The sequence below is a fragment of the Chaetodon auriga genome, chromosome 13 (assembly GCF_051107435.1).
Source record: "Chaetodon auriga isolate fChaAug3 chromosome 13, fChaAug3.hap1, whole genome shotgun sequence".
Taxonomy (NCBI): Eukaryota; Metazoa; Chordata; class Actinopteri; order Chaetodontiformes; family Chaetodontidae; genus Chaetodon; species Chaetodon auriga.
In genome coordinates this window covers 21,125,092-21,147,946 of record NC_135086.1, presented here as the reverse complement: position 1 = coordinate 21,147,946, position 22,855 = coordinate 21,125,092, and the positions used below count along the sequence as shown (strand labels likewise).

At 42.9% G+C, this 22,855-nt stretch overlaps 1 protein-coding gene across 3 annotated transcripts in view; it reads left to right on the top strand.

Moving 5' to 3' along the window:
- Positions 1 to 255: 255 nt before the first annotated feature.
- The window catches only part of LOC143330329 (radixin), a 35,156-nt gene continuing 12,556 nt past the window's right edge, over positions 256 to 22,855 (top strand). Inside the window, exons 1-3 of one of the 3 annotated variants that reach the window (XM_076746812.1) lie at positions 256 to 611; positions 10,699 to 10,799; positions 21,768 to 21,851. In XM_076746812.1, the coding sequence (XP_076602927.1) occupies positions 10,788 to 10,799; positions 21,768 to 21,851 (96 nt within the window). In that variant the 5' untranslated portion in view covers positions 256 to 611; positions 10,699 to 10,787. Of the gene's footprint in view, positions 612 to 742; positions 874 to 10,698; positions 10,800 to 21,767; positions 21,852 to 22,855 lie in introns of those variants that run through there. The other 2 variants (XM_076746816.1, XM_076746815.1) reach the window with 2 other exon arrangements.

The following is a 22,855-nucleotide window of genomic DNA, read 5'->3' as shown; positions in this document are numbered from 1 at the left end:
GTGAAAGAAAGAAATCCATGTTCAGGAAAGTGTTGCCTGCCTTTTGTCATTTGCTGCATCTCTTCAAACCCTGCAAACGCTAAATCAAACCAAAAGATGAGCCCTACCTGGACCCCGAATATCAACTTACTTACTCTCTGAGGGCTGTATATATGAGGGTTTGTATTAGCAGAGAACTATCTGAAATAAGGTGTGACCTAAGACGTTTACCAGAAGCGCCTCTTGGGTATAAACCGTCTCCTTGATGCTCATGATAAAGTTTGGGAGCGCTGGTCCGCACCCCGCAGCAGACTGCTCTGCAGAGTTTCAGTCACGGGGTGAGGGAGGGGGGTGAATCTGCAGGACTCAGCTCACCACGCCTCGGTACGGTAAGTTCGTCAGCCATATTGACTGTCTGTACCTCTTCTCCAGCCGTGGGAGCCTGACGGAGGAGTCTCCGCCGCTGCAGCCTGTGTCACTGTACGCTCTCGGTGCGCACCGCGTCCGGTAAACAGCGCAGAGGACGGGGAGGTGAAACGCTCTATTTTTACTCTCTGTGGATATATAAAGTAGCGCAGCCAGCTGGAGGGGGTGACAGTTGGACACATCCTCAGCGCAGCCAAGCGTTAGAGGTGAGTTTGATCGCCTTCATCTCTGCCTGCTTGACTTCCTTTAAGCCGTTCAAAAGAGGGAGGATTTATTTTCTTCTCCGGGCTGCAGAGCGGGTAGCGGTGTTTACGCAGGCCCGGAGCGCTTAGAACTTGTTCTGTAGCGCGTACCTATCTGACAGGCAGGTCAAAGGCAGCGTGGTGCGACGTGTGGCTCACTATTTTTTTTTTTTGCTTCGCCTCCGTTTCTTACCGGCTTCTTGCACGTTTCAGCACGCAGGGACGGGTGAGTGGACCGGTGTCACTTTGCGCTGAGGTGCTGTGTGTCAGTTTAAATGTTATGCAACAGATCGGGGCTTGCATTAGGAGTCAGGGTAATTAGATGCTTGTCTTTTCTTTCCAGAATGACCTAAAGGCGGTTCACAGGCTACCTCTCTCTCTCTCTTATCAGGCGCGTCCATCCAGATTCAAACCAACTATTTACATCCCGACAGCCACTTTCGGAAATGTTTTATCATTGCTTTTTAGATAATTACTTCACCAGCCACCAGACGAGCGTGGTCATGCCCAGCTGGTGTTGGAATTCCGCGGTTTAGTGTTGCTGTTTTTTTCACGCTGGACCGCTCTCTGCTGCTTTTGTAAAGCTCGGAGCGGAAACAATGTTTCTTGCGCCGTTTGCAACTTTGGAGGCGAGTCCCGCTGCTGCTGCTGCTGCTGACGACGCGCCTTTCTCTCTGCAACAATGTCGCCAACAGCAGCTGCTGCTAACACAGAATTAGCACGTTGTTACAGTGAAGCTGTCATGGCCATGCCTGTTGATATTTATGGGCTGGCTTGTCGTGGTCAGGGCGCTCTCAAATACCAGTGGTCGATCCTAAAATGCGCTACTCTGTGCGCCTGCCTCTGCAGAAGTCACAAAGGTTGCACTGAGTTGGAGCCAACCAGCCAGTGCGCCTTCATCATGGGGATAACTAATTGTTACCATGATAACAAGCACAAATGCACACGAGAGAGACTGACGCTGGCTCTTAAATGGTATGTAAACTCTGTTCCCAACGTAAGCACGTTGGTTTGAGTGAGTTCATGCAAGTTTGCCCTGGAAACCACGCCGAATGACACCGGGCTGACTTCGCTTTTGCACGCAAACAGCGGTCCTGAATACAGCAACGTTAGTGCGCCCACACATGATGTTAGCGGTCCATCTGGCACAAACAGACGCTCCTCAGCTTCAAGGAAGCTCATGAGTCTCTGATTGGCCTCATTACGGCAGGGAGATGGAGTCTATTGGCTCTTATCCCTGTCGCTCAGATCGTCCTGTTGCTCTTGGTTCCGCCTCTCCTGAGGACCAAATTACAGCTCATTTGAGAAAGAGGCTACCTGCATCATGACACGAGATACCTTTGACGGCTGGTTTTAGATTTCTCTCAGCAGCACTATTTTTTGTGACCTGTTGAATAATCCCATGGCTCTAGATCAGAGGAGGAGACAGTTACTCTGCCCAGACCTGCACGTGCACGTGAATGATTGGAGAAAATAGGTTGTTAATGTTGTTTTTGTGTTGTTATGCAACTTCAGTGCAGGCTTAAATTCAGTTAAAGTCACTGTTGCTGGCTCCTTTGGGGACAGCTGCAGAGTTGGTCTTTAAAATTATTCAGATCCATTTTGAATGAGAAGTTGAACTGTTTGTACAGCTCTTCATTATTTATGGACGCTCTATTCTGGAGAGAAACTGGGGAAACAGAGAGACGAGAGATGAGATCAACTAAGCAGCATCCGCAGCACTGTGGGTATTCTGGGGCAAGAAATGAGTACTTGGTTTAGTGCATGCAGAAACAAATTTAGACCGTTTTGCACTCAAACAAAAAACACACACATTAATCAAGAAATGGCCACACTGGCCTCAGACTGTGTATGTGAAGCTGGCTGAATCTTGACGATTTCTTCACACACCAGCTGCTACTGTGAGACTGTCTGAAACTGGTCTACAGTGGAAGTGTTGGTTGAGATGCCTGCTCAGCTCTTCATGCTGAATGCTAGGAGGTTCGGCTCAGCGAGCTTGTTGGAGGAAATACTGTACCTATCTCCCCTTGTCTCTGAGTTTTTGTCATTTGCTATGTCCACTTTCCTTTGCTTACATGTGCACTTTTAATGTTTCATGGACATTTTTGAAATTGGCCCTTATTTTTGTTCTCGTCAGTTGTGGTTACATGTCCAGTCTAGTTAAACCCGAACTAAAAGAAAGCATGAAACAAAAGTGAGTGTACCAGAAATATCTATTAGAATCATTCACTGTATTGTGAAAGTGCATGCATGCATTAGTAATAAGTACAGTGGGTCAAAGGTGAACCAGGAGGTTGCTCTGCACTGCAGTAGACATGAAAATGTACAGCTGAAGAGATCTTTTTTTCACTGAGTTAAGTTCAAATCTGATGGTTTAGATAATGGAATATTATTCTAATATATCCCTCATGCACTTGGTTGAAAGGTCTTGTTTTAAGGAAATCTTATTATAACCAAAAAGTCATGGTATATATTTGAATATACAACTTTTGATTCATTAATAATATGAAGTCTTCTGACATTTAATGCACAAAACAATGAACTGTTTAATAAAGAAAACAATGTGCAGATTAATCGATAGGCAGAGTTGCTGTCTGCAGCTCTGAGACACAGTGCAGGTGTGGTACTTGGTCGCTTCGGTTGGTGACAGGGAGCAAACACTTTAGTTTCACAGCCAGCTTCACTGGCGCCCACTATCTGGTTTCTCTTTCCGTCTCTGACTTTTAGCTTCTCGTGTTTGTCACGTCGTTGTCTGTTTGAGTTCTTTCACTTTCTTTCTCTGTATCTGCTTGTCTGTAATTCATCCTGCTCTGCTTCTCTGAAATGTGACTTTTTGCAACAGATTGAGTCACTCCAGATGTGAAGTACAGACAACACGTGGCTGAGGCTTTGTTTTAGTTTTGGTTCCTTACTGTCATATTTCCATCCTTGATTTATGCAGAGTTGTCTGGTGACCTCAGGTTTAACCTACACAGCAGTCCAACATGTGTTCAGTCCAACATCTGTCCTGTGTCCTTGGGTCAACGTCAACCTTGTAAATCATCTTAAGTCAACCTGGATGAATGTCAGCACCAAGCTGGCGCTGACGGTAGCGATGATGCCATTCATCTGAGACTTCCATTCATTTTAACAGCTGTTAAAACACATTGACTGGTTTTTGTCACTGTTTAGCTCAGTGAATATTTATTGCAGTAAATATTGATCAGATGAATGTCACTCATGCTGAATGCATCATACTGTTGTTGCTGTTGATTGCTAAACAGAGATGGAAAGGAAAGACCTGGTAGGAAGTAGCAGCGTTTGAGGTTACTGCAGGTGAGGTGGTCCAGTCTATTTCCTCATGCATGTGCGCATGTGGTAGAACCACAGTGTCATTCTGGATTAAGACTGCTGCTCAGCTTGAGAGCATCATTTGTCTCAAGTGTTTAGTTGTTCATATTGACTCTTGACGGGACTTTTGTCAACCAAATTAGGTGAACTTCCATGTGCCGCACTCAACTGTCAAGATCCAGACTGACGCTCAGTGTGTTCCTCCAGATCCTCTTTGTTCCCCTTCTTTTCTCCTTGTTCCTTGTGTTTGTCCCAAGGCGATTCCAGCCTGCACGTCTAACCTGTTTGGAATACATTATTTACATTGACATTATTAAGAAAGGAGTCACGTTTTGCAACACGCAGTACATTTGTTAAAACTTTAGTCTTTAATCTATGTAGTGGCAGCAAAGCAGCACTGCAAGGGGCTTTTAAAGTGGCAGCATTATTTTACAGTGTGTTCATGTTTGTGGGTTTGGAGGTGACCCGCTGAACCAGGAATCAGTGATTGAAGGAATGATGATGATTGTTTTTTTCCTGTGCACACATTAAAGCAATTTTAACTAACTCTCATAACTAAGATGTTATTAAAATAATCTCCAGAATCTGGAGTCTGCTGCGCATGTAGAGATGTTTCTGGTGGCATGGTGGCTTGCTGAGCCCTGTTAATCAGCGTAAGTGACAAAGTGAATTTTAAATCCTAAGCCCCCCTCCACGAAAAGATCGTCCAGTTTACCCTGAACAGGCCATTTGTGCTGTTTGACAAACACTCTCCTGCTTCCACTCGAGGAGAAATCAGTTAGCCCTTCTGTTGTACAAGTAAAGCCTTGTTGTCAAGCAAAGCAGTTGGTACAGTTTCCTGCTGTTATAACAGCTGTCGGAAGTGTGTGTGTGTGTGTGTGTGTGTGTGTGTGTGTGTGTGTGTTGTCTCTAGCACTTTGTACAGCAGGACATTTTGTAGCCTCTGCAAACACACATGTGATGACAGACCTAACACAAATAGTGACCTATTCCTCCACTGAAGAAGATACACTTTGAACACATGGATGCTTCATCTCCTCTGCTGCTGCAGCAATGCAGATTTCCCCGATGTGGGATTAATAAAAGATTATTTAATCTTATTATTAACTATTAGATAATTAGATAAAAGATTTGGTATACTTGTGTAGCTAGCTGGACCCAACAATGATTGAACACACACACACACACATACACACACACACACACACTAACCACAAGCACCTCAGGAGCTAAACCTCAACCTGTCAACCAAAACAATGTTTAGCAGCTGCTTAGCTTTCACTTGCTCAGTCAAAGTTCATAATGATAGAGGCAATAAACTCAGTGAAGGCTGAGAATGAGATTACTAGAAAAGAAGCAAATTACTGATGTGTGCAAGCAATTCAGAAGAATTCAGAATAAAAGATGACAAGCAGAGAATGAATCGAACCAGGTGCCACAGTCTTCAGCTTTATTTTATTGTTTTCAAACAGTATGCCATGAATCAGACCCAGGGTCAGAATCGAGAAGGAGAGTCAGAATGAATGAACCAAGCAAACCCCACCTGCAGTGTTGTTGAAGGTGAGTGGAATGCAGAGGAGGAGGAGGGGCAGGAGTGTGTCCAGCAGGCGGACAGGACACTCTGTAAAAGAGTGTGTGAAATGCAACAGTATGTTGAGATTGAGTCGGACAAAACAAGAGAGAGACGGAGATGAAGGAGCGTAATGTGCACAGAGAACACTTTCTTTCTGCATGAATGGTGACCTGGAAGCTGTATCCGCTTGGGAACGACCCTCTGGTTACACACATACACACACACACACACACACACCCTGAAGGCTTCAGGTTTATGAGTTTGTGGGCTGCTAAACAGAGCAATTGTGTGTTCTTCTGGAAAGCTCCAGATGCTACCTCACACACTAAAGTTCACCCTTAGGTACGCGTGTGTAGGCCAGAGGCTCCTGTGTTTACATCAAGCCCGGAGCATTTAAATCCATTCCATTTTGTATATGCTAATCACTTTCACCTTGCCGAATGGAGAGCGAAGCTGATGTCATCCGTCTGGTGGCTGCTCTGACCTAAAGAATGAACATAGAAAAGAAGAGGAAGAGATTCCAGGATATATTTAACTTGCTCTGAATATTCTAACGTGTGCAGCATGGATTAATAAGCCATGCCTGCACTATTCTTTTAAAGCCTCATCTTCTAAATTCCAACTTTGTAAGAAGTCAGACAGCTTTCAGTCCGTTAGACATTTTAGTATTCAGTGTCTTTACCTATCTCATGGCTGCAGGTATATGGGTCAAGGCAAGCTTTGAATTCTTATGTGCCCCCCCCCCCCTTCCTGACTCTCCTTTTTCTCTCATCGGTGCACTATTCTACTCCTCACCCCGTCTCTCACCGTTGATAAGGTGTAATATAAAGAGTGTGAGAAAAGGAGACGTAGAGGCAGAGGGAGGTTGCACAGGGAGGCTCAGCTGATAAACTCTCATATTGTGCCATTTTATTATGTCTGCCTGCTTTAGATTGTAGGCATTTAGCGCAGGGACTTACACTGATGAAGGTTCAGTGTCTTGACTTGATATGCATGGCTGGCTGATACCAAGTTATCCCTACAACACATTTAGGATGTGTGTGGTGCTTTTATCTTTCCTGCTGTAACTACTGCAAGGAGCCATTGGACTCAGAGGTGTAGCAGTTCATTGATTAGAAATGATGCTGATTCAGTCCACTGACCCAGCATAAAATAACCTAATACAGCTGGTCAAGTTTGGGCTGTTATGTTGCTCAGGGCAGATTTTGTAAATGAAATGTAAGAAACTCTTCTCTTTTGCAATCATCTGTGAACATACATGTTACATGTTGCAAGTAGATATGCAATGCCCAGTGGGGAGGGAGTGTAGGCAATGCATTACAACAGGCCGACCAACTGAAGACAAGCAGGGGATGAAACAAAGCTCTAACACAGCCTGGACCCCGATGTTCAGCTTCACACTGAAAAACACTGAGGAAATACTGAAAATTGTTCTTCTTTGAATTCAGTATAAAAGATATTACACTAAGGCATGAAACACTGTTTGCTGAAGTGTTTGGGATCATCTAATATTCAGTGAAATAGTGGAAACATTAGTTTGGTTTCCTATTTTAGAATAATGATTAAAACATTACTCTGCTGTCTTTCATCTTGTGTTTGAATGATTTCTAATGTAAATGGTGTTATAGAGGACAAATTAGCTGAGCTGCTTTTGTGCCTAGACAATGAGGCTGGTTTGATTTCCAGGGCTCACTTTGACATATCGCAGGCCTCACATACCTTGAGGACTCAGCCCCAGAAGGTACTGATGGCGTGCATTGATTTGGAGGACATGCCTCACAGTTATGTGGCACATCAAAGTGAATTTTCTCAAGACTAATGTGAAAGAGAGAATTAGGGCTGAATTAGGCCACGTTTTCAAAGGATATTCATAGCGCTCTCTGATGTGATTATAAAATTTGCAGTTTGCCTCAAGAACATTCAATACATTTCAGATATGTAGAAATCCCTTTCCTCAGTCTGGGACCTGATCCTAATGGAAATGGAGCATTTAGTGACTGTTGAAGAGGCACTGAGAGACCTGTGACCTACATGGACTTGAATGAGCTGCAAAGCTCTCTGCTGAAGTTAGTCATAGTTTGGAATTGACAGAACTGATGTCACATTTTCAGATACACAATCAGGACAGCAGCACATGTGCTAATAATATCAGTGGCTCAAGTTACTGGATTGTTGTTGCATAAATGTGTGTAGCATTGTCCTCGATCAGTGTGTTTATATACAGCCTGTTCATCTGATTCAAGGCAGGGAGAAGCCAGACTCATGCTTTGTCATGGTGATGGTTTCAGCTGTTCATTGTTGTAACCATAGAAACATGAACACTTTTAGGGAATGTCTTGCATTCATTATGTACCCGAAGTACATGTTTTAAGTCCAGGTCTCTTAAACAGCTGTTAACAATGTTTGTCAAGTCAAAAACTCTGCTTGTTTTTAGATCTAACCCTGTTTTTCACAACCGCCGTCTCACCACAAACCACGCTGAATATTTCTGTGTTTACAAATCCGACCAAGCCGCATGAAGTCTGCTTTGCATATTGGAAATGAAAATACAAATGCTTTGAATCAGGCCGGCTGATGAACAAACCTCGGCTGGTACATTATGGTTGTATAGTGCATCGCAAGCCTTTCTAATACCCGTACACAGCGTTTAAAATCCTCCCATGTATCCTGAGTACACCCTTTCAAAGAGCAATGAACTATTAATTCTTAAAAATGTTCACATGTTGGAACTGGAATATGATTTTTTTTTTTTTTTTTAAACATCGTAAATAAATAGAATCAAAACACACAACCAAAACAATGAAGAAAGTGGACTCTGGCTTTTTACACAAATGTTAAATATTTGGTACAGATATACAGGTATATACTGTGTGTGTGTGTGTGTGTGTGTGTGTGTGTGTGTGTGTGTGTGTGTGGAGGATCTTCCTGAGCCCCACTCATGGTGAGTCTGCGACACAGACGAGAAGGACAGAGGCGACACGACCAGAGATGGCAGTTTTTTTGTCAGTTCATTCGGCTCAGTGTAGCGTTCGTTTTCAGCTTGTTCCTGCCCTCAGACCCAGCTTGTGATTGAGCCTGGTTTAATTCTCTGTGCAGACACTTGAGAAAGGTCTATTTCTGGCCTCGCACATCACAAAGATCTGGCACCTATGGGACACCTACCAACTGCTCTCTCTATTTTAGATTCTAGTCGTTTAGCTGACGTGCAGCTCTGGATCAACCCACAGCGTCCAGATAACCATCGCTTCAAACAGCGAGCAGTCAGCAGGTCACCTTAAACAGAGAGAAAAAAGAGAGAGGAAAATTAGAGCAAAAGTGAGAAGCGGAAACTTTTTTTCTATCATTATCTGTTTCTGTTTCCCTCTCTAAGATTTCTGCGTCTCTATTTTTGGAGTTCTCTCTCCTTCCTCTCAGCCACTTGCCCAATTCTCTCTGTAACTGCCTGTTCTCTTCTTTTCACCGCTCTGCTTCTCAACTCTTGTTTTTCCCAAGCTGCCACTAAGCATGTTGGACAAAAGTCCAGATGCACTTTTGTCAGTCTAACTTCAGCAGCACTCCAGCTGTAGTGGAGCTCAGTCGCAGCTGTTAACATCAGGGCATGAGGAGCCATAAGCATTCGCAGTATATATTACTCTATGCAAAAGATCTTTATTATTATTATTATTATTATTATTCTGCCATGTTTTTTGGCACTTAGCTCCTTCCACATTTTTGAACACAGAAACTTCATTAAACAGCAAAATCTTCAGCTCAGTTAGGTCATTCTGGCTTACTTTTCTCTTTCGTGCATTTAATACTTGAACGCTGAAGTATTCCAGGTTTTGTGGGAAGTTTTTCTCGTTCAGTTGAAGGGACAGGATGTTCAAAATTGATGCATTTTCACACTTTTGCTCTTCTCTCTTCTGGTATCGTAACTTAGGGGATAAGAGTTACTGTCACTGAGCTATGAAATGAACTCTGTGTCAGGAGTCAAACAGCTGGGAGCAGCTGATGAAGATGAGCTCATTAGGGAAGTTTGACACACAAATACAGAACTTAGACAACTCACACTTTTTCAAGTCTTGTTCATACTCTTAACTAGAAACTGTTCAAACCTCAAAATGTTCCACCTCATTTATACATTATGAGTTTTATAATCCCATGTGCACTAATTAAACACTTTCCCACTTTTCCACCTCTTTGCACTCCCTCAGCTTCTTCTCCATGTGAATGAAAGTCAGCATCCAGCAGCATTCACACCACAATTAGGTTTAAGTAGTTCTTCTCAAAGATGCAGCATTGAAACTTAACTTGACATTGGTATATACTGTAAGTGATGAAGCGATTATTTGATTCGGCCTGATCATCAAACTGAACTGCCATTTTGTTTTCGCTGCCTTATTCTGTGTGACGTGTTCATGGTGGCAGTTTTCTTTTTGGGAGAAGTTTGATTTTGTGCTTATCAATCAGCAGCAGCTGAAGTATCTGTCCTGTCATTTTCCTTCAGCAGAAACATGGTTGGTGGTGGCAGTTAAGTCCAGTTAGCCTAACATTTGTATTGTTGATTGAAGAAATGTCCATTTGAGAACTATTGTTGACTTTCACCTGCACAACTTACGCCACTGCATGAATCTCAACCACACAGCAATTCAGAGATGATCGATTCATGGTTTGATTAATAATATGTCAAGTAAACGAACATTTGCTCATTCAAGCCCTCCTGTGTGAGTGTTTGCTTCGTTTCTCTGTTTGATATCATTGTAAACTGATATCTTCGGACTTGGGACTGTTGATTTGAGAGCACTATGCAGTTTGAAGCTGAAAACTGATGTGTATTTTTTGCTATCCTCTGACAATTTAAGGACTGAATGATTTATCAATGAGAGCAGAAACTGCTAGAATCATTACCTATAACAAAAAAATCAATTGCAAATTCCCCAACTTTTCCCCATCCAGGCTGTTGTCCTCTTTTCTTTCCTTTTTTTTACTTTCACTGTCTCTTTCAGTAGTGACTGCGAGACGTAGAGAGAGACAAACGGGAAACATAGAAGAGGAGAGAGACACAGAACAGTACACTGTGTGACGGCCTGAGGGGTACACTGAACCTCATGTCTGAGTTATTTGTCTGTTGACGTTGGTGCATTTGTCTTTGTTGTTGCTGTGTCCCAGGTGCTGGTGCCCCGGAGAGAGGCAGGAAGACGGAGGACGAATTCTTTCTGTTTTCTCAGCAACAGGGGACGGGCGGAGAGAGGAGAAAGATGCCCAAACCGGTTAGTACCCAACATGCTGGAGATTAATGTTTGCACCACCCCTGTGTATCTGCCATGTAGAGAGTTACTGCCTGTACTGCAGAAGAGCAGAATGTGTAATATTCAGATTGATTACCTCTGACAGGAACTCGCTAACCAATGGATAAAAGTTGGTGTTAGTCAGGCCCAGTAGCCATAAGTCTTCTCTAACTAGGACTGTGCTGAACAGTTGGAAGCTTTGAACGCTGCTTGTGCATGTCTGTTTGTTCTGTTTAAAGCCAGTATTTCTGCACGGCTGCAGATAACGATTAAGCTGCACTAATATTATTAATATTATACTATTTGTAGAATTAGATTCAAATGGTAGCTGCATAGGAGTGTTTCCAACATGTCTGATCCAATTTCCAATAACTCAACACAACATTTTCACTGTGGTCAAAGAACTGTTTGCTCTCCTGCGTGTCTCACACGCATCTGTATTAATGGAGAAAGGCAGCCGTAAGCCTAAGGCGTGATTATTATACCATCAATATTTTATGCCTTTGTTGAATGAGCCTGCTTCCTACATGCATTTATGTTGACTTTTATTGTGGGTGATAGGCAACATAAAACATGACAACAGACGTTCAAGGCTTTATTCAAAAACCTCAGTAGAAGCTTTGAATGATGAGTGATGACCAAGCACTTATCTGCAGGGGATGTGTAAAAACTGATCAGGAGCTACCAGAGTCTGCAGAGCGCTTCATTTCTGTTTTTATTATAGAAGCTTTAAACAGGCTAAAGCTGAATCAGCCATCACGTTTTGTACCACAGCTAGTTAATTTGGCTCTTTACAACATTCAGGGACTCTGGGACAATTAGCTCTCTTTACTGATTGTAGCTAAGATCATCAGTTTCGATCCAACCAGTGCAATAACTGGTGAGCTCCACTCACACACTCACTGACTAGCACTCAGGAGGTTAAAGTTTGTGGCTTGGAAGAGGAGTTAACTGCACAGGCTTCAGGCACTGATAGGAAATAGGTAAGAAGCAAACAGAAATAGGCCATTGTTCTTTATTCCTAACGTGCATCTGTTTTTTTAAGTGAGCCCTGGGTCTGTCAGCAGCTCTCCCAGTCAGAAGTAATACGCTACAGGAGTGCACAGAGTTTTGGGAAAACACGCACACACACGCTCACACAGTCGGTCACTTTGTGGAACTGTCCTGTCTATTGAATGGAGCAAACACAAAGAGGGCTTTCTCTGCTCTATTTTAGGACTGAAGGACAGTGGGAGCTTTCATGTTGTCCTGACACAAACACATACAGGCTGAGTTTGCACCGCAGCTTGAATAACAGGATTATGGTCTGAGGGTTGTGAAGCCATTTATTATATTACCTTTACCATGGCTTAACCTTGAAATTAGGAACATAAACTCCAGTGGCAGAGGCTCAGCGTGTAACCACAGTACTGTTTTACTGATCAATAAAGTTACTGATGTTTTGAAATGTTGAGCTCTTTTGTTTTGTTGTATACAAAGATTATCAGTTCAATATGGTCTGACAGTGATTACACAGAAAATGTTTAATTCCATCCAGCTATTTAAGGTGCTTTCTTCCAGTTAGCAAAGGTGTAAAATAACAGCAGCATTCACAGATGAAGGGATTATTTCCATTAACATCTGTTTCAGTAAATAGAAAAAACAACCCTTTGAACAACCTCATTTTTGTTCTTTAAGCAACTCAGCACCTGACTGTAAGCCTAAACCAAATTCTGATTCTCACATCAGCTAAAAATAGATTGATAGAGGTCAGTGAAAACTACAGCAAGGATTGGCCGCTTGTAGTTGCAGGGTGTTTACAATCCTGCCGCCTGTACACTCTGGCTGCTTACACAGTTATCTTCACCCAGCCACCGATCGCACCGAGCCCCTGCTCCATCAATCTCAGTAATGGGGAATTAGGCCTGGCCCAATTCCTGGAAAGAGACCAGTGAGATGGGATGGAAAAAGTAGCAAGAGGATGGGAGCTGAAGAGAGAGACAGAAGGTGACCGATATGGAGAGGAAGATGAGAAGAGATGAAACGGGTCAAAAGAAGGAAAAAGTGACAGTTTGCATGAAGCAGGCTCGTAACGGTCGTGCAGTTTGACCATGAAGGAGCATGTAACAGAGCTATGTGGATTGGCAGGTGGACAGAAAGGAGTGAACAAAAGAGAAAGTTGGAACGAGTGAGTGAAGCTCAAATTATCGAAACACACCGCAGGGAAGAAAAAAGGCACACAGAGGGATGAAAGAGGATTTGGGAGAGGACTGATTGACGGGAACTTTGTTCTTATCCAGTCCAGAAAAATGACACCCAAGCCACCCTCGAGGGGAACTCCCACTCTGGTTTCATCACAGGCTATACTTTGACATTAAGCCCAGCCGTTGGACAGTAAACCCATCGGCCCTTTCACTGCTTCATCTGTGCATCCTCTGCTTGTTCTTTCCATGAAAACACTTAAATGTCACACTGGATTAAAAGCTAAAGCTGAGTGGCCCCTGCAGGCACGCTTTATAATCACTGAACAAGTAGGCTAGCTTGGCTCCATTAGCTTGCTGCGACATGTAGAGCAACAAAAGAACAAAATGCAAGACAAGAAACACGTTGATAATTTTGCAGGTCAGGCGAGTAAACCACTTACAAACAGCCTGTTGTGTCCCGACAGGGCGAGACAGGCTATAAGCCAGAGAGCCTCAGGCAGGCCATTAAAAAGCGAATTTGGTCTGGACCATAACCCTCCTCAAGGCTGTGTTTTAATGGTATTTCTGTGTGTACATACACCCCGGACCTAGCAGGGGTGTCCCCTGGTATTCACGTCTTTCATGTTGTTCAAAGGGGTCTCTGTGTCAGCAGGCTAACACCAAAGAGAATGTTGGACAAACAGGAGGTGATTTAATCAAGTTAAGAAGAGGAAATGCCATGACACAACTCTTACCTTTATCTCACATTTCACAGGGCTGTCCATGTATAGTTAATGTGCATGTTGGACACACAGGGCCGTGCCAGAGACGTGGCCAAAAAGGCTTTATATGTGTTATCTATCGTAACCAGCACTGAGAGCCTATTCTCACCTTCTTCACATCTTCCTTCTTTACATTAATCTGATGGCATTCAGTTCAGACTCATGCCAAGGAAATGTTACTGAAACTTAACTTCCGTTTACTCCTACTTTAAAGTGACCTGGGTGCTTATCCAGACATGAGACCCACATGTTAAATTGGCGTCAGATGAACGTAAAGGGGTGCATGTCTGAAAGGGGCTTTAGTTGGAAGCACACTGACCCCTTCATAGTTGCAGATAATGCTTTTGAGAGGAGCAAGGACAAAGAATGGAGACACAGGAAAATGAAGATAAGAGCAAACATGGAGACAATGCTGAAAAAAAGACATTCTGCTCATCCAACACACACCCTGAAGGGTTAAATGTTGCTGGAGAATCCTTTAAAAGATGTATTGATTTCCCATATGTTTTGGTCAGCGTATGTGTTTCCCCAACGGCAAGTGAGAGAGACAGAGAGAGAGAGAGAGGAAGAGGGTGTGTGTGTATGTGTGTGGTGTGTGCGTGTGAGTATAGATCTGTATGTGTTTGCGTCTATACGACTGAAAGGTGTGTACATGTGGTAATACACATTTATTTTTTCAATATATCTGTCTGCTTGAGTGGAAAGCATGATGTTCAGGTGCTTAACATTTTTGTTTATTTATGTGTGTGTGCGTGCGTGTGTGTGTGTGAATAAGCGTGCATCAGGCCTGTTCAGGGTGTGAGATGTGGTGGGACATCATACATTATTGATTTATGGCTGCGTTTTGCACATGTTGCCCCTCCTGGTGATGGTGTCCCTGCGGGCTGGGTGCTGGTGTAGGGGGCAGTATGCCTGTGCTGGAGGCTTTAAATATTTCAGAGGGCCATTTTCATTTATATAATGGAAATTATCCAAGTCACTAAATCTAATTAGAGGGAGGGTGTGAAGTTCGCCACTCCTCCCACCTCCTCTCCCTAACCTCCACTAAATTCAGTCACTGCTTTATTGGAATGCACTAAAAGCATCAGGATAAAACATTCACATTAATTTCTAAAGCTGCACTCAGTGTTATTTATAGCATGGTGATTTACAGGAATACAGTACATGGCCAAAAGTATGTGGACGGCCCTGTACATTTGGTCTGGGTGGTTTTTATGGTTTGGGTAGTTCCATTTCAGGGACATCTTAATGTTATATCATACAGTGATATTGTAGAGGAAGCCTAAATAGGGCAAAGCCACCTCAAACAGAGGTCCAGAAAGAAATAATTTTCTTTTTCATTTTTTTAAGAAGTTGACTGGCCTGAACAGAGCCCTGACCTCAACCCCAACCAGCACCTTTAAGATCAACTGGCAGGCTGACTGTGAGCCAGACCCTATCACTCAGCATCACTGCTAGATCTCACCAGTGCTCTTGTGTGAATTGTACAAAATCCCTGCAGCCAGGTTCCATGTTTGAGTGTCCACATAGTTTTGGCCATGTAGTAAATACAGTCAGTAAAGCCATGTAGCTACTGCAACAAGTCAATGTAAATTTGTGCTGAACCAATCAGTTATTTAATTTAACTGAATCAGTTAATTATTTAATTTATCAAGCAAAAAAAAAAAAGCATTCTCTGGCTCTTGCTTCTCAAATGTGAGGATTGACGGCGGTTTTATACTATTTAAAATGGAATATTTTGGTTTTTTTGGACAATTTGAGAACATTGCTTTGGACTGTGGGAATGGGTTCTGCTCTGCTTTTGCTGCTCCTTACAAGCAGTATCAGTATTACTCTTGCTCTGCGCATCACTCCTCACTCTGACTTGGAGATGTGTTTTTTCTGCTCAGTCGGAGGCAAAGCTGTGTCTGCCATGCTAACTTCTCCTACTCCAGATCAACCCACAGATGCCTGTGTAATTTCTGTGCTGTGAAAAGCATCAGTTCCAGGACTGGGTGGACTCTTGCGTGGTCTGACACAATGATGATGGATGAATTTTCTCTTATGCTTCCTTCATTCCTTTGAGTTTGAAAACACAAAGAGCCATCGTGGAGAAGCTAAAAGCGTGACTGATGAATACTCACAGTACTGTGTAGGCCTGCACCTAAAGACATTAGACCAGAACAGTGGAGTGGAAAAGTGGTTTTGGAGAGGAAAAGAGTAGAGGTGAAGAGAGAGAGAGTCGTACAGGACACATAGAGGAGTGGAGGTGAAGAAGAGTGTCAGAGCGGAAATGTTAAGTAGATGAGTGGAAAGATTGGATGACGATGGAAAACAGAGAAGAGAAAAGGTGAAGAAGGCAGCGTGGCCCTGGTTCCCTTTAAAGCCTCTGCTAACCAGCTTAGCTACCAACAGCTTGTAATTATGGCTGTCTGTGTCTCTCACACACACACACAAACACAGTCAACAGGTGGGCTGTGTTGCGTGGGCGGCCTCTGCCTGTACACACTAGCCTACTATTTAGCTGTCACTACTTGTTATGAATAACATGGAGGCACGGAGGATGCTGGTAAACACAGCCTGCTGAACGGAGACAGACACGCACGCTCTGTTTTCCCCGGAGCCTCGTGAGCCGAGATTCGGGTAGAATCTCTGTACAAACATCACAAGAGCTATTTGTACATGGCACTGTCATTATGACGGCTAAAATCCCAACGCATCTCACAACTCTTAATTACAATGAATACATGCTCCTACTCTCTAATGAGTATAGACTGTGCACAGTAGGTTACGGCTGCGTGCCTCATTAAAGCTTTTCCATTTTGTTGTTTCGCAGTCCTGACTGTCCCTCAGGAGGTCAAAAAATTTGTTAAAAATGTTAAAGATATAAACTGAACATATAAACTAAGCACAGTTTGCTACAAGTTGTGTAAGTGAGAGGGGTGTCCATGCAGTACAGCTTCTGGACACCAGTAACAGAGCTGAGCAGCACTCCGGTAGGTAAGCGAGGGAAATCTCCTGCACCAGCTTTGATTTTGCATGACACTGGTTCGATCCTCGTTTTAACCTCAGCACAAACATTTTTGAAAAGTGGAGCCATTTAAAAATGGTTATTAAAGATGTGTAGGCACCATTTAGCTACCGAGTGGGACATTTTATAACTGCAATTTCTTGTTACTTATCAGCTGATACTGATGTATATCAATGATTACTTGAAATCATCTTATAAATCTGCCATTCTGGATTATTGAGTGAGGCTACAGTGAACATCCAAAGAGTAGCTCACCCTCAACATAGGGAATAATATACATGTACAATATTACAGTCTTTTATGCTGGTGGGTTTTGCTAGTTGTCACTGGGAAGTTGTCTGCACACAGTAGTCATATAACCTAGTTTTCTGATGTATTGATTTAATATGTGGAGTAATAACCACAGTATATTTATCACTTCTAATTCAGGTGCTGACTTTAGGTCCTCTCAGTCACAACCAGGATGAAGTGATTAAAAGCTCATTCGAGCTGAGCATGCTGTTGTACTTTGTGGTTATTGAATGAGTCAGTGGTTTTGATGGTTTGCATAACAATGAGCGGTGCTCACTGGCTCTCACTCCACCTCTGCAGTAGGTGATGATAGGTTTTTTTGCAGTGGCGTAACGTTCTGTGTGGCAGTAGCAGTTATTCATTTGTTGTGGGAATGGATTTGTTATGTTTCAAAGTGCAAGTCAGCATCCTGATTCCAACCACGTCACCCAAATGTTTGGCAGAGCTTCCTCAGCGTTTAAACACCAAACCTCCCTCCGAACAGCATGTGAGCAATTATCCCGCTGCTGCCTATTCAGAAGATTCGCTTAACTGAATTTACTTCAAAACAAACCAACAGGGCTTCTAATCCGGCTCTGTAAACATGAGTTGAAGTAGAAAACTAACTCCATTCACTCAGTTTGCAAATAAATAAGAGCAAGAAAAGTTTCAGCTGAAAGCTGATCAGCCAGTCGCTCTGTTTTACCAATCCAAGCAGATTTTTATCATCAGTATTTTAGAATTAAGCAGCCTTAGCTCAGCTTCAAAGTGGAAAATTTATTTCTCAGTGTCACATTTTTCCTCCTTAATAATAAACACTTTGCCCCAGATCTGCTTGCCTCCATATACCACCACTGTGGAGAAGTGGGTGGCTGATTTCTGCCAGTGACCTGTGCCTTATTTTTTGTCTTGGCAGTATTCATAGCAGTAGTCGCAGTGCACTGGTAGAAGCACTGATAAAAACAGCATATTTAGAGGCAGGAGTGATCATTGATAATATCACTGGATTATTACTAGTACAGAACACAAATGTTATTTCATATATTTCTGACACCATAAAGCATTTTTTGAGAAGCGGTCGGTCAACAGCAGATTAAAGGTCTGCAGCCTGGCTCTGACCGCCTGCTTTATCTGCTAACGTTTTGTTGCTATCTGCTACACGACATGTTGCTCTCTCTGTATCTGTGTCTTTGTGCTCCAGCACTCTCACACACACACACACACACACACACACACACACACACACACACACACACACACACACTTACTTGCATGTTAAAACAGCTCAGTCCAAATGTCCGCAGGCACAATGACTCAAACACACATTCACACTCACACTTCCCCTCACAGACAGCAGCAGACTGCACTCGGCGGGCCTTTCTTACTGCACTGCACAAAGGAAATAGGAGTTATTCACCTCTGTGCAGGACTGCAGAGCGTTTCCAGAGGTGGTTTATTTTTTTTTCTCCTTCTATTGTGTTTTTTTTTTTTTTTTTATCTGTGGTCATCCATTATAACAGCAACTCTAGGTTTTAGATGGGATTTTATTTATCATCACACACCATTTGTTGTGGTGGCAACATAACAACAGATGAACCTTTTTAGTTGTCTTGAATGTCACTGTTGACATTTCTCTGGAACTCAGCCTCCTCAAATGTGAGGATTTGCCGCTTTTCACTGTAAAATACATACATTTGGATTGTTGGTCATACAAAATAAGCATTTTTTCTCTATTTTCTGACATTTTATTAACTAAAAGATGAATCAATAAAGCTGAAAAAAAGATTAATAAATGTTAATCGTGACACATTTGAGTGGAGTTCCATTGTTCTCCTCCTGCTTGGCTGTTGTCTCTCTGTTGAACTGCCCAGCTTGTATCTCACCTGCAGAGGGGTCAATCCTCTGTAGGTCATCCTGTCAAGTGTTAAATCCCGCTTTAGGATGTCCACAAGGCTTTGTAGACAATTCCATTAAAATCAGCCACAAGGGCGTTGCTATGGCGACCTTATCAGCGCAGAACACAGAGACAGAGTTAAAGGCCATATTGTGTGTGCGTATTGTACACGCATGTAAAGCCACCACATGGCTATGCTCCCACACATATAGACAGCTGTCCGTCTCGCTGTGACACACACACACACACACAAACCATCACCATATGGTTGCATTCCCATACTCTCCCAGCATCTACTAAACAAACACTGTTTCCGCTTTAACTGGAGCAGAACAAATGCAAAACACACACTTAAAACACACACTTACAACCAAATCTTTTCTTCTCCCTCATTGGATATTTGATTTTCATAACTAGAAGTACAAGAACACAAATTGACAGGTTTAAATGGAGACCATTGGTATCTTAGCATTTGCTGCTTTATTTGTGGTAATGGCAGCTGGAGAGAGACAGGAAAGGTAGATGAAAGAGGGGGGATGACATGCAGCCAAAGGCCTCGGGCTGGACTCCAACCTGTTTGACTGCAGTCAGGATTCAGGCTTGATATATGGGACATGCTCTAAGCAGGTGAGCTCCAGGGGGCCCCGGCAGTGTGAAGATCTCAAAGTGATATATAGACGTGGCTCAACTTCAGTAATGCCATGGATTTATTTCAGCATCTGAAAGAAAGGAATTTGGGTCAGAATTCCTCTTTATTAATTAATTAGTTGATTGACAAGCAAATATGCCAAACATCTGGTTACATCTTTTGTCAGCATGGTATTCTTATGTGAGCGTGTGTGTGTGTGTGTGTTTGTGTGTGTATGTGTGTACAGAGGCCATGGGGGTAGAGCTGCTTTGCTTTTGTCTGCAGAGCGTGGTTCGTGTGTGCGTGTGTGTGTGTGTGTGTGTGTGTGTATATATTTTTCAGGTCAGTTGAGCCGTCTGTGAGTCTGGTATATTCTGACAGCTGGTTTCTTATGATTGATGCACTCGGCTCCCCTCAGGCATTATCTATATCTCTTTGTCTCTCTTTCTTTCTCTCTCTCACACACACCCACCCGAGTGACACAGCAGTTTTATCCCTCAGGCAGGTTACAAGTTTTCACTGTGCCAGTGATACCCTTTTCTCATCTGCTGTGTTTCGCTCCCTCTCTCGCTCTCCGTCAGGGTTACTCGAGGACAGTGTCAGTTGGTTTCACTGCAGCTGGGTTTGCTTAGTGCACCACAGAACACCACAGCACAGCTTTATATACTACACCTCCAGAAGGGCCTGATGGCTGTAACACACACACACACACACACACACACACGCGCACACTCACTGTGTTAAGTTTGATGAAAATTCAAGTTTCAGAAAGAAAAAAAAAAAAAGTGTCGATGTGGCAGCAGCCCTGAATAAAGTTTCCAGATGCTCATATTTGGCTGTGAAAGTCACACCTGACTGCATGCAACTCCCATAATCCCCTTCTGCACCGGCTTAAAACATTTATTTATTTTATCATCATGAATAATTCAAAATCATGCGCCTGCGTTTGGGTTCAGTTCAGTTTTTTTGCACAGGATAAAATGTAAAACAAAGACAGCAGCATACAGGGTGCATTGATTTGAATGGGCTGAGGTATTCATCATCCTGTTCACTCATCCTTTCATCTAGCTCCTTGTCATGTGATCATATTCATGTATTCACCCTTGTGAATGGTTACCCTGGTGCAGGCTTTCACTCGTTTGTGCTGATGGCCTGTGGACCCTGAGGAGCCAGTCGACGTGCCCCTGTAGGGCAGAGGTCATGCTCTTTGTAGTTTCTGAGGGCCCTTAGTCTTTCTTTTCTCTCATCTCTCACATCATCTGTTCCTTCATTTAACTTATTGATAGTTTTGTGTTTAAGGTAGGCCGCTGAAGTACTGCTGATAACTTTGCTTCATTAGAGTGAAGTGAAAGCAACTTCCTGTCTGCTGCTTCCCGGCAGAAGGAGCAGCGTAAACAGCCAGCGCCTTACATGGACACTGGATGTAACACAGAGGGTGTGTGTGTTTGTGTGTGTGTAAAGAATATTTATAGAAGTCTGATAGGAGGACACACACACACACTGCTGGCACAGGCTGTCCCACCAGCAGAGGGTCACAGTAGTTCACAGGCTTGACTTCCTTCCCAGTTGGCTCCTTATTTGCTGAAGCTTCTCTTCAAATTTTATTGTGGTCTTTTCCATCACACTGTCTTTATTTATTTCACACTGTTTTTTAGGTTTGTTTCACACTTTGTTTCACTCTTTCTCACTGTCTTAACCATTTTGATGTCTTTCCATTTCATTTCCTTGGCATGTCTTGTTGTCAGTTTGCACTTTGTATCTCCTCTTCTTTTATTTTGACACATTTTAACGTCTTCACATGTAATTTCACCTGTTGTGTTTTCTGATCATCTCCATTACTGTCTAACATCGTGTGTGTGTGTGTGTGTGTGTGTTGTGTGTGTGTGTGTGTGTGTGTGTGTGTGTGTGTGTGTGTGTGTGTACCAGTGCTGCGTTATTTGTTATTCATCAACTATTTAAAATATTAAATTTTTAAATATTCAATACCCAAAAGCTGGAAATATGAGGTTATTTTAGAAATAGAAAACCAAGAAGAAAGAATGTTTTTAGTTCAAAGATGGGACATTATTATTGGCTGCAGTGGAGACTATGATCACAACCAAACCTTCAGCAGTTTCATCTTTTTGAGTTGCAGGCCTCATACATGTATATGTAGTGTTTATTTGTCCATTCATCAAATTGCATTTTGTTTTTCTGTTCTGCAGATCAATGTGCGCGTCACCACCATGGACGCTGAGCTGGAGTTTGCCATCCAGCCCAGCACTACAGGCAAACAGCTGTTTGACCAGGTAAGAGACATTTCACTCCATCATTTGTAAGGATGGAGATTTCTACTGCAGCTAGAGGGGTGAAAATACATCAGTCACTCGATGCGAGGAGAGCAGCAACTCATCTTCAAATCTGCTTTTTCAGAGTGAACTTTGTGACCTGCTGGAAGAATCATTGTTTGTTATCCATTACTAATGAAAAGCAATACTGAGAGTGATTGCGTGTGTGTGCCAGTGGGTGCTTGGCTGGGTTTGGGTCGGTACTGGTTCTGTACAAAGATGACACACAAAGTGCTTTTTGTCCAAACTGGGAGCTTTCAGGAGACAGTGGATGGAAGTGTTGGGTGCATGGTGTGGGTCTGTGTGTGAATGTGTGTCTGGGAAGTAAAAGGGCAGCTTTCAGCATTGTTTCATGTCAGCCTCCAAGGTTCGTTGGGATTGTGGTGACATAGAGGGGGGAGGACAGAAAGAAAGAGAGAATCTTTGTTTCGTGTTCTTTGTTGTTGTTGTTGCACTTTTGTCTGTCTTCTGCTTTATATTATACCATCATATGGCAGAACAATACGTATGTCTTATCGTATTCACTTTGCTAGATGCATTTTATAAAGCTAACATTCACCTGCTAACATTAGCTAAGCTTGCAGAGTGTGTGGGTTAGCTAACTGAGCAGACTTAAAGAAAACTTAATTAGCTGCATACTGCTTGGAAAAGCCTGGTTATCCATGCATTGGTTGATATGGTATGTTTGATGGGTTTTCATATTTATTCTTTGTAATTGATTAATTTCGCTAATAATTTTAGGCCATAAGCCATCATCAGATAATTCAGTAAGGTTGAAGAGCCTTAAATACTTCAGAGAACTATATGGAGTACCTGAAGAACCATCCACTAAACAAAGAGGTCCTTGAATTGGTGATGGTTCTTTGAGGAACCCCAAAGCCTTTTGAGGAACCAGTCAAGAACTATTACTTTTCTGTGGGATTTCCTGAATAACACTTCATTGCAGAGTCGATGAATCGGTTAGT